Genomic DNA, 18,832 nt, shown 5'->3' with positions numbered 1-18,832 from the left:
GAGAAAAGCACTACTGGGAATTAGCTGCTGAATGGTTATCATTTTATTTTTTTCTTTGATCTTTTTGTATCTTTATTTGTAGCCACTAATCAGCAAGCACTATCCACAGAGTGTTGAACCAAAAGTGGGCCGGCTCCTAAGCGTTCATTCCTGCTTTTTCAAATAAAGGTACCAAGAGAACAAAGACAAATTGATAATAGGAGTAAATTAGAAAGTTGCTTAAAATTGCACGCTCTATCTCAATCACTAAAGAAAAAAATTTGGGTTTAGTTTCCCTTTAATGGGACCGTATACACATAATTACTAGACATTTATGTTAGCTGACATGTTCTTCTATAGCAAGACAAGTGTACACAAATTAACTGTGTATGCTACTATTTTTATTAGCCACACTCTATTCAACACTTTCTCTATTTGTAGCTATATTTCGCTAGGGGAGTTGATGCAGCTAGCCATTGTGTAAGCAAAAGCTATATCGTTTTGCAGTTCATTGTGTGATATCCTCTGCTGCAGCTAATTAGATTAGGGACCAATAAGTAGCAGGTACAAGAATCTGAGAATTAAAAAAATTCACAATTTTCTAAGTTAAATTACATGAAAAGAAGGCAAGTAAAAAACAAAAGCATATTACAAAGTTGTTTTATTTATTGTAATTAAACATTTATCGCGCTCCCGCAAACAGGCAAATTTGCCCGTTTTGTGGGCGCAATAAAAATAACCAGCCATTACAAGTCAGATCTCTGGTTAATTTTATAAATGTGCCCCAAATGCTCCTAAAATCAAGTGTTTTCTTTGTTACTTTTAAAAAATTGTAATGTAAACGAAAAAAAGTAAACAAAAAAAAGAAAACTGCACTTAGCAGTTTTGGGGGCTAATATCGGCAGGTGTGGGATGTTAGAAAAGAAACGCCACTGAAAAGTGGCTTTATATTACGGTCTATGGGAACAGTTTGTTCCCTGTAAATATGTATGTATATGCTTACACATATTAACACAAATATATGTGTATATAGTCATACACAGTACATATATATTTACAATATGCTGCCATCGCTGTGCTACTTACCACGTTCGCTGTGCTAGTTCTGATGCCATGTATGACGGCAACAGAACAAGGCTCCCATTGGAGCCTATGGAAGTGCTTTCTGATGAGTGCAATGCTTCCCAGCAATGCGAATGCGAGCTCACGTTCACATTGCTGTCAACTTGTAATACCAGTGCACACTTGCGTGCACTGGTATTACTCAGTGGAGCGCCCTTTATGTTATAATTTCAAGGTGTTTACTCTACCTTTACAGGGACATAAAAAAATACTTTAATTTATTATTGCACTTTTTCTTTAAGATTTCTATGTGCTTAATGCCTGCAAATGGGTTAAACAGAAAGTCACCTTTGGAGTCGCAATGCGCTTTTTGATTCTGTGCAGCTAAACATATTTTTCAACAGTAATTGTAACACAATTTAAGAGAGTGCAGACTTATCGTTGTGGTAACCCGAGGACATCAATACAAGTTAGATTTAGTTTTTTTGTTTTGTTTTAGGATCAAGTAAAGTAGGCTTTTTATAAAACATTTAGCCACAATTTCTTTATTCCTATGGGTAAAGTCTTACCCAGAAATGCAGCTTGGCAGTTTTAATATGTAGCTGCATTATAAGATTATATTACTACCAAGATTTCTCCTGTTATCTTTGATAAAAATTGTACCATTTTGCATATCATCGGATGTTTTATATAATTAGCTAACAATGTCCCTTAAAAGGATAATGTATTTGGGTATACAGGTGAGGTGAAGAGTTCTCAATATTACATTTTTCTGCAGAAACACCCTTTTAAATGGGCTGTCTCATCTCCGCACTGGGAGGCAGATTTCTGCTGCCGCCTCTTGTGTACATAGTTTTTCAATAGCCAATACTGCAGTATTGAAAATTGTATTATATGTTGCAGTTTTTTCAATAGCCAAACAGCAGTTTCAAATAACAAAATAAAGGTAAAGGAGTAAAACAAAAACATTTAATACACCCCAACAAGTAAAATGGATTATTTAGGATCAAATAAGGTTAGAAAATATTTACAATACAATTTTCTTTTAAACTATTTTAAATCTGGGAAATAACATTATCTTCATTATTTAATGTCTACATTTGTTTTCAGACAGTATGAAGGGAGATGCAAAAACATTTTAATTACATTTGCTAGTTAACAATGTGTTTTTTCTTTTATTTTTTTTATGTTTGTTTTCTGGCATGAAGCTGGAACAAGTAAACTCAAATTCTGCACTGTTTATTTGCTCAGAACACATTTTTTAATTTGAAATCTCTTTGAAGCGGTTTCATTTATTAACCCAAGCAGTAAGTACAGGTGTACCTCAGAGATATTGTGGGTTCGGTTTCAGACCACCACAATAAAGCAAATATAGCAATAAAGTGAGTCACACATTTTTTTTGTTTCCCAGTGCATATTAAAGTTATGTTTACACTATACTGTAGTATATTAGGTGTGCAATAAAAAAAACAATATCTGAGCATTTAGTGAATCATAAATCTTATTGCTGGTGGTATGTATATATGTGTGTGTGTATGTATGTATGTATTTATGTATGTGTGTGTATATATATATATATATATATATATATATATATATATATATATATATATATATATATATATATATATATATATATATATATATATATATATATATATATATATATATATATATATACCAGATGGCCCTCGTTTTACAACGGTTCAATTTACACCGTTTCAGAATAACAACCTTTTTTTCCAGTCATGTGACTGCTATTGAAAAGCATTGAGAAGCAGTGCATTTTTAAAAAATAGCCAGTAGGTGGAGCTGTCCGCTTGTGTTGCAGCAAAGTCAAGCAAGCTGAAATTAATCAGTTTAACCAGACCTGAGCTATCAAGCAGATTTCAATGGAACAAGATCTTCCTGTCTATAACTCAGTCCAGATTGGAATGCATAGAAAGAACTGTTTGCAGAAAAATGCAAGTGAAGTCTGTGTTGTGGGATTATTTTATTAGGTGTATAATGCTGTTTAGCAAATGTTTTTGTTCATTTAACTTAGTTTAATTATATATTCTGTGTTGTGTGATTATTTTATTAGGTTTATAATGCTGTCTAGCATTTAACGTCTTCATTTCAAAGCTTTAAAAATAATGTATTAGGTGTTACTTATGACAATTTTGAGAGGGGCCTGGAACCTATCTCCCTCACTTCCCATTGGCTTACATTATAAACTGGGTTTCAATTTACAACGGTTTCGATTTGCAACCATTCCTTCTGGAACCTAACCCCGGCGTAAACTGAGGGCTACCTGTATGTATGTGTATATATATATATATATATATATATATATATATATATATATATATATATATATATATATATAATGTGTGTGTATACATGTGTATTTCTGTGTTATATATGTAGTAAAAATGGAGCAGATAGACTTGCTCGACACAAAGTTGCCACAAACCTACAATTTGTAAAAAGAGCAATATCTGTGAGTCACAATAAAACAAGGTTTGCCTGTATATTATTCTTGACATGCAATAACCCAAGATGTATTATAGTAGTTACAAGTCTACATGTTGAATTAATTAGTAAATAAGTGAAATTATCTGAAAGTGGAGTAAGAAAATATAATAATTTATTTAACTCTATAAGTTATTAGGTAATGATATTTGGCGTGATCATACCCTATTAAAGAGACAGTAAACATCTTTTGAAATGTAAATAAATGGTTTAGTTATGTGTTAACCCTTTCGTGACAGGGTTAAAGTGCCTACATCGGAACAACTGTTCCGATGTAGACAAATTGAAACTACGCGATCGTGCATACGATCGCGAGATTTCAATTATTGGATCGCATCTGGGGGGCGTCCCTACAATCCTAGGAACGCCCTCCAGACCGCGATTAAATCCCTGAAGCACAGAAGGCTTCAGGACAGCCGTTAGTTATGACGTTCCATTCCGTCATAACGGCTTTAAAGCCCAGTCTAATTATGACGGAATGGAACGGCATAACGGCTTTAAAAGGTTAAAAAAACTTTGTAATATATGGAATTGTGGATTTTCTCATTCTCAGAATGTGAAATGCACCCTGCTGACTTCTAAAGGCGAGCCCTGCTACATAGCTGTCTCTAATTAGCTTTAGCATTGAACCACTCCAAAACGATGTACTTTATACGAACAAACTGACAGTGATTAGCCTTGTTGTCAGCAGACTTAAAGGGATACTAAACCCAAATTTTGGTTTAGTATCCCTTTAATCACATATTGTCACCTCCAAATAGAGCAAATGGTAAGGGGGAGGGGTTGGATACTGAAAAGCAATTGCAGCAGTGAACAGTTTATTTGTTTTAAAAATGTTTTGACTAAGCTGATATGCTATTCTATAGTGAGACTTGTAATAATAAGGTGGTTAGAGCCCCTTTTACTATGGTTCATCTATAATCTCATATCTTGTCCATCCACATTCTCCACATTCCCTGTGTTTAAGATTTAGGTTTTCATAAGCATTGACAAGAGTCACATGCACCCCTGAATGCTGGGAACGGTGCACTTTAGTCAAGGTTGACTGTGGTAAATTTGGGAGGAGGCAGAAAGGCAGCAGGAGGTGACTCCCAAAACAGAATAAGAATCAGAGTTTCAGAAGCTGTAGCTTGTAACATTTCCCCAGTCCTGTATCTAATGCAGTTTTTAAAGAGAGAGAAGGGATTCACTTATAGATATACAGTATAAGTAGAATCATCCAAAAATGTATGAAGAAGAAATAACATTTTAAATCCTGTGATTCCCTGACTGCTGACATTTTGTCAATACAAATGCTCAGTGTTAGTGCATTTTATTACTGCACTGTTACTTGTATATAACTGCGTGTTTTCCCCCCTTATATTCAGGACATGAATGCACTACTGGGACCTAGGTGAACCAATGAAAAGAGGCATATATGTACAGCCACCAATCACCAACTAGCTCACTGTAGTGCATTGCTGCTCTTGAGCCTACCTAAGTATGCTTTTCAACAAATCATACCAAGAGAACAAAGTTAATTTGGTAATTGAAGTAAATTGAATAGTCTGCTAAAATGACATGCTTTATCTGAACCACGATTGTTTAAAGTGATGGTCAAGTATGACTAACTACATCGTGCGATCCTAATAGAACTACAAAAATAATGTGACTTTCATTCATCATTTCGCAATATTCATTATACTTTGTGCGATATCTTATATTATTTTCCTACCTTACTAATATCCATCCTCCTCCCGTCGATCGTCCGCCATTGTTTTTTCAGCGGTCACGTGTTTGTATTCTCCAATGACAGTACAGGCCACTCGGGGAATCAGCTCTAAGTCAATACACGCTTAATCAAATCTGCGCATGCCCTAGCTCTGGAATCGCATCCTAACCTCTGTCAATGTATTGAATACAGATTTCTAACGCATGCGTGTACAGCGTAATGAAGGCTGTAATGCCAGGGCAGTGACGTGGGGACGGGCGGGTAGATCTGTCGCCGGGAGGAAGCAAATTCAAGGAAGTTAGTCATGGGGAGGAGCAATGATCGTAACGAGTAAGCACATAAAATAAGTATATATATATTTTGAAATAACATTAGGTACAGTTAATATATGCGATTTTGATTAAAAATACATGTGGATTCGAATTGTAATGAGCAATAGTGTAAAATTGACCATCACTTTAATTATGACCTTCTTGTCCCTTTAACATGAAAACCCATTTTTTTTCTTTTGTGGTTCAAATGGAGGAGGTAATTTTAAGAAATATCCATTTTAATTCTATTAAAGGGACATTAAATCCAATTTTTTTTATTTCATGATTCAGAGCGAGAATTCCATTTTAAACAACTTTCTAATTTACTTCTTTTATCTAATTTGCTTCATTCTCTTGATATTCTTTCCAGAAAAGCATATCTAGATAGGCTCAGTAGCTTCTGATAGGTGGCTGCCTATAGATGCCTCATGTGATTGGCTCACCAATATGCATTGATATTTCTTTAACGAACGATATCTAAAGATTGCAGCAAATGAGGTAATAGAAGTAAATTGGAATGTTGTTTAAAATTGTATTCTCTATCTGAATCATGAAAGAAAAAATTGGGGTTTAATGACCCTTTAAATTTACTTTATTGTTTAAAAAATACCTAGGAAGGCAGCATGCATGTGTAGGGAGACCTATATGGCAGCAGTTTTGCAAGAATGCTTTTGAGCACTAGATGGCAAACAACACTTGCACAATGTGTAACATTATTAAAAGCATTCTTGCAAAACTGCTGTCATATAGTGCTCCTTAGCCCACTTAGGTATGACTTTCAACAAAGGATTCTAAGAGAATGAAGTTTTATATCAAAAGTAAATTGGACACTTTTTCACAATTATATGGTCTATCTGAATTTTGGAAGAAGCAAATTGGACAGTAAACTTCACAGCACATTTTGCCAACTGGATGGCATTAAAGGGACAGGAAACCAAAAACAAACATTTTTTTCATGATTTGGATAGAACATAACATTTTAAACAACTTTTCAATTTCCTTCTATTATCAAAATTACTTCATTATCTGCTTATCCTTTGTTGAAGGAACAGTCGGTCATAGATACCTTGATTCAGGCTCGAAAGCCTGTCACCAGGAAAATTTATCATAAGATATGGCGTAAATATCTTTATTGGTGCGAATCCAAAGGCTACTCATGGAGTAAGATCAGGATTCCTAGGATTTTGTCCTATCAGCTACTTCCTTAAAGGGACAGATATCTGCTTTATCAATTCTACTGCACAAACGTCTGGCAGATGTTCCAGACGTTCAGTCGTTCTGTCAGGCTTTAGTTAGAATCAAGCCTGTGTTTAAACCTGTTGCTCCGCCATGGAGTTTGAATTTAGTTCTTAAGGTTCTTCATGGGGTTCCGTTTGAACCTATGCATTCCATAGATATTAAGCTTCTATCTTGGAAAGTTCTGTTTTTAGTTGCTATCTCTTCGGCTCGAAGAGTTTCTGAACTATCTGCATTGCAATGCGACTCGCCTTATCTTGTTTTCCATGCTGATAAGGTGGTTTTGCGTACCAAACCTGGATTCCTTCCTAAGGTTGTTACTAATAAGAATATTAATCAGAAAATTGTTGTTCCTTCTCTGTGTCCTAATCCTTCCTCTAAGAAGGAGCGTCGATTGCACAACTTGGACGTGGTTCGTGCTTTAAAGTTTTACTTGCAAGCGACCAAAGATTTTCGTCAAACATCTTCTTTGTTTGTTGTCTATTCTGGAAAACGTAGAGGTCAAAAAGCTACGGCTACCTCTCTTGCCTTTTGGCTAAAAAGCATCATCCGTTTGGCTTACGAGACTGCTGGACAGCAGCCTCCTGAAAGAATTACAGCTCACTCTACTAGAGCGGTGGCTTCCACATGGGCTTTTAAAAATGATGCTTCTGTTGAACAGATTTGTAAGGCTGCGACTTGGTCTTCGCTTCATACCTTTTCCAAATTTTACAAATTTGATACCTTTGCTTCTTCGGAGGCTGTTTTTGGGAGAAAAGTTCTTCAATCAGTGGTGCCTTCTGTTTAACCATCTGTCTTGTCCCTCCCGTTCATCCGTGTCCTGTAGCTTTGGTATTGTATCCCACAAGTAAAGGATGAATCCGTGGACTCGTCTTACCTTTATAGAAGAAAACTAAATGTATGCTTACCTGATAAATTGATTTCTTCTATGGTAAGACGAGTCCACGGCCCGCCCTGTCATTTTAAGACAGATTAAATTTTTTTGATTTAAACTCAGTCATCTCTGCACCTTGTAGTTTCTCCTTTTTCTTCCTGTACCTTCAGTCGAATGCAACAAAAAAAAGAACAAATCCAGACAGGTAGCCAGTGCAGATAGAGTTTATTTGCAAGGTAGTAGATAACAGGAACAGCTCAAACCATCTGACATGTTTCGCGCATGTTCACATTCGGTCGAATGACTGGGGGGTGGAGCTAAGGGAGGAGCTATATAGACAGCTCTGCTGTGGTGCTCTTTTCCACTTCCTGTAGGGAAGGATAATATCCCACAAGTAAAGTGTGAATCCATGGACTCGTCTTACCATAGAAGAAATCAATTTATCAGGTAAGCATAAATTTAGTTTTTTATACTGGCAGACTTTCTGCCAATACTTAAGATGGCGGTGACAATTGTGAGGTGGGGGAGGGAAGAGAGCTATTTGAGGGGGGTCAGGGAGGGATCAGGGGGTGAGATGTGTCAGGTGGAAGGCTAATCTCTACACTAAAGCTAATATTAACCCTACAAGATACCTAACTCCTTAACTGGGCATAATACAAGTGGGGTGCGCAGCAGCATTTAGCTGCCTTCTAATTACCAAAATGCAATGCCAAAGCCATATATATCTGCTATTTCTGAACAAAGGGGATCCCAGAGAAGCATTTACAACCATTTGTGCCATAATTGCACAAGCTGTTTGTAAATAATTTCAGTGAGAAAGCTAAAGTTTGTGAAAAAGTTAGTGAAAAAGTGAACAATTTTTTTATTTGATTGCATTTGGCGGTGAAATGGTGGCATGAAATATATCAAAATGGGCCTAGATCAATAATTTGGGTTGTCTACTAAAAAAAATATATACATGTCAAGGGATATTCAGGGATTCCTGAAATATATCAGTGTTCCAATGTAACTATTATAATTTTGAAGAAAAAAAAATGGTTTGGAAATAGCAAAGTGCTACTTGTACTTATTGCCCTATAACTTGAAAAAAAAAACAAAGAACATGTAAACATTGGGTAGTTTTAAACTCAAGACAAAATTTAGAAACTATTTAGGATGGGTGTTTTTTGGTGGTTGTAGATGTTTTTTTTTCCCCATCATATTTTATAAAATTTTTTTTATAGTACATTATAAGATATGATGAAAATAATGGTATCTTTAGAAAGTCCATTTAATGGCGAGACAAATGGTATATAATATGTGTGAGTACAGTAAATGAGTAAGAGGAAAATTACAGCTAAACACAAACAAAGCAGAAATGTAAAACTAACCCTGGTCCTTTAAGGATAAGAACATTGAAAAATGGTCTGGTCACTAAGGGGTTAAGCAACTTGTCAATATACTTCTATTATCAAATTGACTTTGTATTCCTAGTATACTTTGTTTAAAAGCATATGTACATATCCTCAGCAGCAGCAATGCACTTCTAGGAGATAGCTGCTGATTAGTGGCTACACAATATTGTCTCTTGTCATTGACTCACCAGATGTGTTCAGACACATCGCAGTAGTGGATTGCTGCTCTGGGACTGATTTTACCAATGTGTTTAACCCCTTTGCAGTGGTTAATTAAATAGTTAGGGTATTTTATTATTGTACTGTTGCTAACATATACAATTTTGTGCTGTTTATGTCCCTTTAATTGCTGTAGTTTAGACAATTACCATTTTCTTCTTTAAATGTCAATCGCCCTTTTTTCTCGTGGTGTCAGCACTCTGTACTTTCACATTCTCCATGTTCTCTTGTTAAAGCTTTTGTATCCTTTTCGGGTCAATTTATCAAAGGCTTTCGCCAGCCTTTGAGCTCTTACGGCTGCAGGTTCTCACAAGAAAACCTGCGCTCCATATTTAACAAGCGGCGGTCATCAGCTCGCTGCTCTCCTAACATTTTGCCACTTCTAAAGTGGCGAAAAACAATCTCCGCGGTCTAGTCCGACCGGGGAGATTGACAGCTCCTGCCCGCACCTGATAGGCTGTGCCGTCATGGTGTGGGATTGCACGCGAGTGCAAAATAGCGCTCGTGTGCAATGCTAAATTCCGCCAGGGGAATTCATACGCGCCCCTGTCCGCCTCAGCTTGATAAATTGCCCCCTTTGTCTTGTTAAAGCTTTTTGTGTGTTTAACAGGAATTAGTGTCCACATTCTTAAAAACAGTCAAGATAGGTGTACATCTTTAAAGTGAATGTAACTTTTGATGCTAAAGTGCCCAGTTTTTAAAAATTTTATTAAAGCCAGGGGCACTTTTAATTCATCAAAATTTTTACATTTCACTTGTGAAAAAACCCCATACCTTTTAAACTTGACAGCAGCTCCAGCTTCCTCCAGTCGTCGCAAGCCATTTCTGATGTCAGAAATGGATAGGTCATCCTCCAATCACGGCTTCCCCCCTGGGGGAATCAGTGTCTGATTCAATGGCGTGATTGGAGGAAGCTGGATTCCTCATTTTAGAACCAGGAAGAGGCTTTGCGATGAGTGGAGGAAGCTGGAGCTGCTGTCAAGATTAAAAGGTAAGTTTTTTTTTTTTTTTTTTTCACAACACGATTGAAATGTAAATTTTGATGAATTAAAGTGCCCCTGTTTTTAATCAAATTTTTAAAAACCAGGCACTTTAGCATCAAAATTTACATTCACTTTAAACTAGGTCTAATTCTTTTGTCATATTGCTAATTTCGAACTTGCAGTGTATATATACTGTTCTCCATAGAAACCTTTGTCGGATTGGAGGCATTATCAAGTAGCGATTTAAAGGGACACTAAACCCATTTTTTCTTTCTTTCATGATTCAGGTAAAGAATACAATTTTAAGCAACATTACAATTTACTTCTATTATCTAATTTGCTTCATTCTTTACAAATCCTTTGTTGAAGAAATAGCGATGCACATATGTGAGCCAATCACACAAGGCATCTGTGCTAAAGCCACCAATCAGCAGCTACTGAGCCTATCTAGATTTGCTTTTCAGCAAAGGTTATCAAGAGAATTAAGTAAATTAGACAATATAAATAAATTAGAAAGTTGTTTAAAATTACATGCTTTTTCTAAATCATGAAAGAAAAAATTGGGGTTTCATGCCCCTTTAAGAAGCCACAAAATATTTCAGAAAAAAACTCTGAAGTATCACGTTTGCACGTTTGTCTGGTCTCGTCTCTGATTCCATATTCAGTAGATGTTTCAGTACATACAGTATATACATATAGATCTATATACACCTCTGTTTTGTCAGTGGTGTTTATGACAATACTTTTAACAATCACAGAATCCGATCCAATACAACTTAGTGATTATGGTGAAATGTGTGTATATGTGTGTGTGTGTATATATATATATATATATATATATTATTACATCAAGTGCTGCAAAAGTCTTATTACATTAGCCAGGCGCTCCACAGAGAGAGATTTGTTGGGTCTAAAAGGTGTGCCTCTATGGGAAAACTTGATTTAAGCAAACCTTTTAGTCACACATCACAGAATGTATTAAAAAAATACCTTTTTATTATAAAACCAAACTTAAATTTCCTGTAGCTCCTAATTAAACTTGGTGATGTGTTTTGGAACAACTCTGTCATGGACTGGGTTATCAAGCTGTTTATGGTCTGAGCTGTGCTGGCCATTTATAAAATCCTAAGGCGTTATTTGACTTGGTCTGTCTTAAAGAGATAAAGGTATATTACAAAAAGGCTTCTATTTCAAATTGAAATGCTGGTATGCACATTTTATTTTTGACCTTTAAGTAGTGCCTTTAAGGACAGTTATGTCTATAATTTAGGTTCCTTTTGAAAGCAGAAGTAACTTGTTCTACTAACCGCCACACATTTTGTTTTATAGATTTTTGCTATTTCCCATGTATTTTATTGTTAATAAATTTTTTTCTTGTATATAGGTGGCAAGAGTCCACAAGCTGTTACGTATGGGATATACATTCCTACCAGGAGGAGGCAAAGTTTCCCAAACTCCAAAAGCCTATAAATACCCCTCCCACCTCACACATACCTCAGTTTTAAACTTTGCCTCCTTAGGAGGTGGCTGAAGCATGATGTGCTTGATTTCTTCAGTGAAAGGTGCTTCAGAACATTTTGAAGCCCGGTGCTTGTCACAGGGAAGTGAAGGGAGTACTGCCTCACAGGAAATCTTCTCATGGGCTCTTTGTAAATTCGGTAGCAGGGATTCATCTTCTGCCTTCCTTTACAGATCAATGTTATACACCTATTCCGCCACCTCTGCTGATATGTTTCAGTACTGGTTTGGCTGTCTGCTATTAGTGGACGAGTTTCTAAAGATAAGTATATTTTAATTCCTTTATGTGGCACTTTTTAAAGAAAATTGATACTATGTGCATGCATGTGTTTATGTGTGTGTGTGTATGTGTGTATATATATATATATATATATATATATATATATATATATGTTCAGAGTGGAATTGCCTGGTATTTCGGCGCTGGAGTGACCGTAATAGGCGGGATCAGACTGATATACTACAGGAAAGTTCTTCTCTGTGAAAAGCATTACTGGGCTAAAAAGCTGCACCCAGGTGGTAAATTGCCATAGAACAGGCTAACAATGGTATTGAGCCAGTTGTTTGTTCCTGTGAGTGCACTTATCTCTCTGTGTGTGTGTGTGTGTGTATGTATGTATGTATGTATGTATATATGTGTGTGTGTGTGTGTATATATATATATATATATATATATATATATATATATATATACACACAGTGCTCAGCATAAATGAGTACACCCCTTTTAAAAAGTAAGATTTTTATCAATATCTTAATGAACACAAGAACAATTTCCAGAATCTTGACTAAACTGAGTCTTATAGAACATTTATTTAGCTCATTACATGGTAAGGTTAATAATATAACATAGATTACAAAATCTTCAGGTTTACTCAAAATAGGTGATGCACAAATGAATACACCCCACAACAAAAACTGCTACATGATATTTCTCCATGATTTGTAAGGACAAATGGTTGAAACTTTTGATTGACAAAGCTTATTTGGAGGCGGGTCAGTCTCTTCTAGCTCGGTTGCCACATCTTGGTCTTTCAAGAATGAGGCTTCAGTTGATCAAATTTGCAAAGCAGCCACTTGGTTTTCTCTGCATACCTTTTTACTAAATTTTACCATTTTATGTTTTTGCCTCGTCAGCAGCTTTTGGTAGAAAACTCCTTCAGGCAGTTGTCTTAGTTTGATAATTGTGCCTATAATTTTTATTTTTTTGGTCATAAATTACATTATTTTGGGGGGAGTTTTGGATTTATTTTCTCAGCAAAAAAAGCTGTTTTTATTTTATCCCTCCCTTTATTGTTACTTGTGAACTTCCACATATTGGGTATTATATCCCATATGTAACAGCTCATGGACTCTCGCCACCTATATGAAAGAAAACATAATTTATGTAAGAACTTACCCGATAAAGTAAGAGTCCACAAAGCCCCAACCATTTGGGGTTATATTTTTGTTTAAAGCATATATTCTTTTTTTTTTTTTTTTCCTTTCCTGCTCCTCATTATTGGCTTTTACTCCTTAAACACCTTACTTCTTGGCTATTCAAAAAACTGAGGTTTGTGCGAGGTGGGAGGGGTATTTATAGGCTTTTGGGGTTTGGGAAACTTTGCCTCCTCCTGGTAGGAATGTATATCCCATATGTAACAGCTTGTGAACCTTCGCTACCATGAAAGAAATTAATTTTTCAGGTAAGTTCTTACATAAATAATGTTTTTTAACCTAATTTTGGAGTTGATTTAAATTTTGGCTCCACGGTGAAAAGTGCCATTCACGGTAACGTTTCTATTTTGAAGTAACTTAAACCTTTCAAATTATAGGGGCATTCAAGGTAAACGCATCTATTATAATTTATAGAAGAGCAAAAATAAATGTAATTTTAAATAATTACATTATTTTTTAGGGCCAGATTACAAATGGAGCGCAAATGATCACTTTCGTGAAATCTATATTTGCGCTCCACTGTGTAATACCAGCGCGCGCTATTGTGCTCTGGCATTACAAGTTGAGCATAATGCGATTCGCATTACATGGAAGCTTTACGCTCACGAGAGCGCGCTTCCATAGGCTCCAATGGGCGTAAGTAGCGCAGCGATGGCCAGCAATATATATATTTATGTGTATATACACACATTGACACATAAATATATATGTATATAGGCATATACATATATATTTACAGGGAACACGCAGTTCCCATAGACTGCAATGTAAAGGCAATCTTCAGGGTCAGTTTTTTTCTAACACTCCACAAATTTGCCTGTCTGTGCGCGCGTGATAAATTAGCGCTCCACTTGTAATCTAGCTCTTAGTTATTTGCATGGAAAAAAGGAACAATTCACCATGCTTCACCAGTGTGAGACTTTCCATTAAGAAAAATCTATAGAGATATAAGAATGAAGATCTGTTTTGAACAGTGCCTGCTTTTTAAATGTATTATGACATATCTGGGAGTTTCTCATGTCTCTTGGGCTGGAAAAATATTACTGTAGGAAATAGACGTACTAACTAATTAATTAATTAAAACAAATAAAACAGAACTCTCCAGTGGCTTTTTCCAGCCCCACTATTTTTTTTTATCATCACCTTCATGAAATAAATGAATGAATCATATATCTGAATTTTACTAAAAAGATTTTAAAGGAAGACATGAATTCAATAATAAAAAATGCTCTAATTTGATAGAGCATTTTATTGTTAAACAAATGTACATTGGTAACTGTGTTTCACGCCCACATAGTTAAAGGGACAGTAAAGTCAAAATTAAAGGGACATTCAACACCAGAATTGTTTGTTTTAAAAGATAGATAATCCCTTTATTACCCATTCCCCAGTTTTGCATAACCAACACAGTTATATTAATATACATTTTACCTCTGTGATTAACTTACTGCTCCTTCAACAAAGGATACAAAGTGAATGAAGCAAATTAGATAATAGAAGTAAAAAACATTATTATTATTATTATTATTTTTTATTATTTGTATGCTGTATCTGAGTCATGAAAGAGAAATTTGGGAGTTTTCATGTCCCTGGGTGTTGGGCAGGATTTCGCTGGTGATTGGCGGCAATATGTGTATACTGCTCCTAATTGGCTCACTGCCGTGTCCTGTACAAGAATGGCAATGCATTATGGCTCCTAAATGGGAGTTTAACTTCTTTTTTTAAACCCCTTTGCTGGGTTTAAACACATAGTTACTAAGTAGCATTCCTGCAGCAATAAAATGTTCTAGCATTTAGAGCGTTTTATTATTACATGAATATTTGTCCATATACGGTTTCAAAAGAATGTATACGTAATGATAAAAGTGACTGGCAGTAGCAAGTGTGAAGAATAGTTGTAAAATAATTACAGTGGAATATAAGATTAGAAGTGTTACGCCACAAGCAAATGTGCGTCATGTCAATGATTTATAAAGAATATACTTAGGTTTAACAAACACTGACATTTTGTACTAACGACAAGTCAATATTGTTATTACACATACACGAAACCCACATTTTCTAATCCATTATCTAATTTGTATTTTTATCTTTGTATCTTTTTCTTTTCTTCAAAAGTATACCTAGGTAGGCTCATGATCAGCAATGCAATATTGGGAACTAGCTGCTGATTGGTGGCTACTCATCTATGCGTCTTGTCATTGGCTCACCTGATGTGTTCAGCTTGCCCCCAGTACTGCACCTTCAGCGAAGGATACCAAGAGAATTAAGCAAATTTGATAATATAAATACACTGGAAAGTTTCTTAAAATCGTATCTGCTATCTGAGTCATGAAAGAAACCTTTTTGAAGGGACAGTAAATGTAAAAAAATGTTTATAATTCTGCACATAGTGCACAATTCTGTAACATTATCTTAGCGACAGCTTGTTGTTAAATCGAAAGATTTTAAGAGATTTTATCCCCTAAAGTTATACTTACCTCATCTCCTCTCCAGGCTCTTCTGATCAGGTCTTCTTTTCAAAACCAGTTCGCGGGCGTTCTGTCTAAACACAGCACGCCAGACCGCGCTATTAAACTATATGTAGCGCGCTCCCACTCAGGTCTGGTAGCGGGAGCGAGCTACATTCAATTCAATAACGCGATCGGGTGCTCTGTGATTAGACAGCGTGCCCTCCACCGCTTTTGAAAAGAAGACCTGATCAGAAGAGCCTGGAGTGGAGATGAGGTAAGTATAAATTTAGGGGATAAAATCTCTCAAAATGTTTTGATTTTCTAACAAGCTTTCGCTAAGATAATGTTACATAATTGTGTTCTATGTGCAGAATTATGTAACATTACATCCAAATGTTTCGTGCTCTTGTCCCTTTTAAGGGTTATGTATGTTCACATTGTCTGTATGTTGCACAGCCTCATCTATAGATGTTGTTGAAGTAGTTTCATATGAAAACATGGCCCCTCTAAATGTATTCTGCATATTTCTTAGGCCAGAGAAGAAGATAAAAACAATGACGGGAAAATGGATCAGCTTTATTTAAAACTGGAGCTTCCTGTACAAGCCTTGGAGGATATATATGGTGTGCAGCTTATTCTAACGTTCTCATACCAACTCTACGTAAGTGAAAATACCAAATACATTTATATTTAAAATGCTGCACTAAACTATATATATATGTTTGGTCAGTAAACATCATGCAGGTATCAAGTCATTACATGGTGACAGTTTAGTATAACTTAAAGTGATGCTAAACTCTCCCCTCTATAAAAACAGATCTAGAATGTTAGTGATATTTTAGATGGATTTTAATCGCTATATCTTACTTTTTAATATAGATATTAAATTCAAATACCCCAGGCTCCACCACCCACTTCAAAAGTAAATTTTTCTATATTTGAATTGTTGTCCGATTAGCACTCTAGCTACAACAAAAGTGCCATATGAGGAGAACGCTGATTGGAGAACAATTCAAAACGTTAGAACACAGAAAAATGTAGGTTTAAAGTGGGTAGCGGAGCGCAGGGAATTTGAATTTCATATCTATATAAGAAAGCAAGTTATAGCGCATCTTCATTATAACTGATGAATTCAACTCCATCTAAAATACCACTAACATTCCGGATCTCATTTTAAAAAGGTGAGAGTTTATCATCACTTTAACCGCTGCTAAATTGTAAAGAGTTCTTTTGAAAGAAAGTCATGAGGAAATACATTTGTTATGAAAAAAAGAAAAAATATTGATCTAAAATTATTGCTTTATTACAAAAAAAATCTGTGTTGTGCAAATGTATTAATTTCTAAATGTTTGTTGATCATTTTTAAACTTATGCTAAGGATCAGTCAATGTCAGTGCATATAAGGGCTCGTGTTAAGGAATCCCAAGGACATAAATATGAATATATATCAAACAGAAAGTCAAGTGAACATGATACCATAACTAGGGAACAATATGAATATTGGAGTTAAGACTCTCATCTGGATTTAGAAATACAGGTAGAAAACCTTTATCCAAACTGCTTTGGAAAGGAAAAGGTTTGGGTTTTGGAATATTTGTGTCTGTAAAATGGTACAGTTTAGAGAGGGGACGGAACCAAGTGTAATCGATAATATCTTAAAGGGACAGTCTACACCTTAGTCATCTTAAAGTCATACCTTAGATTAAGCTGCAAATAGCCTTCTGCACCCTTTCTATATCATGCAGCAGGAACGGTAAAAGAGTTATTTTGAAATTAATATTGTTTCTGGCCAGTTTAAAATGGTTGCCAAGCTCCACCCACTGATGACATCACGATCTGGGCTGCATATTGCTTCCAATCACAAAAGGCTCACTAGTTGGATTCAATAGACCTTCAATGCTATTTATCAGAGTGAATAGATGCAGCCCGGATCATGATGTCATCGGTGGGTGGAGCTTGGCAGCCATTTCAAACTGTCCAGAAACAATATTCATTTTAAAATAACTTTTTTACTATTCCTGCTGCATGATATAGAAGGAGTACAGGAGACTATTTGCAGCTTAATCTAAGGTAAGACTTTAAGATGACTAAGGTGTAGACTGTCCCTTTAAGTCATTTTGGCAATATTTACATGTCGTAATACAGCTTAAACATGTAACCTTTGTATACATGGTACAGAAACTGTACTTAATTAAAAATATTAATTAAAAAGTTTGCATTTCAGAATAAGTTTGTCTTTTGGAATTCCGGATTTGGGAATATGTTTTATGATTCAGGGAAGTTAAGACAAGGGAGTGATGAGATAAAACCTATAAGGGAATTTAGTCAAATTTAGTATGGGATAGGAAAGGTGCTATCTGAATATAATATTAAAAGGATGCGAAACCCAAAAATTATATATTTAAGTTCTAATTTACGTCTATTATCATATTTGCTTTGTTGTCATGATATTCTTTGTTGAAGAGTTACCTAGGTTAGTGTCTGGAGCCCAGTGCACTACATGTCAGGAAATAATGCTGCCATCTAGTGCTCTTGCACATGGATAACATTCTTCCAAAACTGTTGCTGTGTACTGCTCAAGACATCTCTGCGTTTCAAGAAAAGATACAAATAGAACAAAGAAAAATGGATCGAAATAAATTAGAAAGTTGTTAAAAAGTGCATGCTCTATCTAAATCACAAAATCATTTTGTTTGCGTTTCATATCCCTTTAAGTTAAAGGACCAAATAGAAAATGATATTGAGCCACCTAGTAATAAAACAGGTTATTTTTGGGGTGTAAGCCAAGCAAACTGTACCTGGCATGCTCTAATATTAAAGAGAAGAAAACGTGGACATATGGTGTTTAGCCAGGCTCGTCCTAGAAAACCTAAAGATTAGATGATATTACATTTATTTTGGCGGGCAGATGTTAGCGGTCTATGCTCTTTGCTTAAAATCTCTCATGGAGTTGAAATCAACTCTACTTCCTTAACTTTTTCTAGGTGATCACAAATACCGTCGTGTTTTAAGAAACTCTTCTTGTACCTTAAAGTGATTGTAAACGTTCATGAATTAGTGCCCGGTTTTTAAAAATACCGTTAAAAACAGGGGCGCTTTAATTCATGGAAGTTTACATTGCAGCGTATTTTTACAAATACT

At 35.5% G+C, this 18,832-nt stretch overlaps 1 protein-coding gene across 1 annotated transcript in view; it reads left to right on the top strand.

Moving 5' to 3' along the window:
- TMEM231 (transmembrane protein 231) overlaps positions 1–18,832 on the top strand; it is a 77,411-nt gene that overhangs the window by 13,561 nt on the left and 45,018 nt on the right. Inside the window, exon 4 of the mRNA XM_053699522.1 lies at positions 16,224–16,352. Coding sequence (XP_053555497.1) covers positions 16,224–16,352 — 129 coding nt within the window. The remainder of the gene's footprint in view (positions 1–16,223; positions 16,353–18,832) is intronic.

This window comes from Bombina bombina, chromosome 1 (genome assembly GCF_027579735.1).
Source record: "Bombina bombina isolate aBomBom1 chromosome 1, aBomBom1.pri, whole genome shotgun sequence".
NCBI lineage: Eukaryota > Metazoa > Chordata > Amphibia > Anura > Bombinatoridae > Bombina > Bombina bombina.
This window is presented reverse-complemented; position numbering and strand designations above follow the sequence as displayed.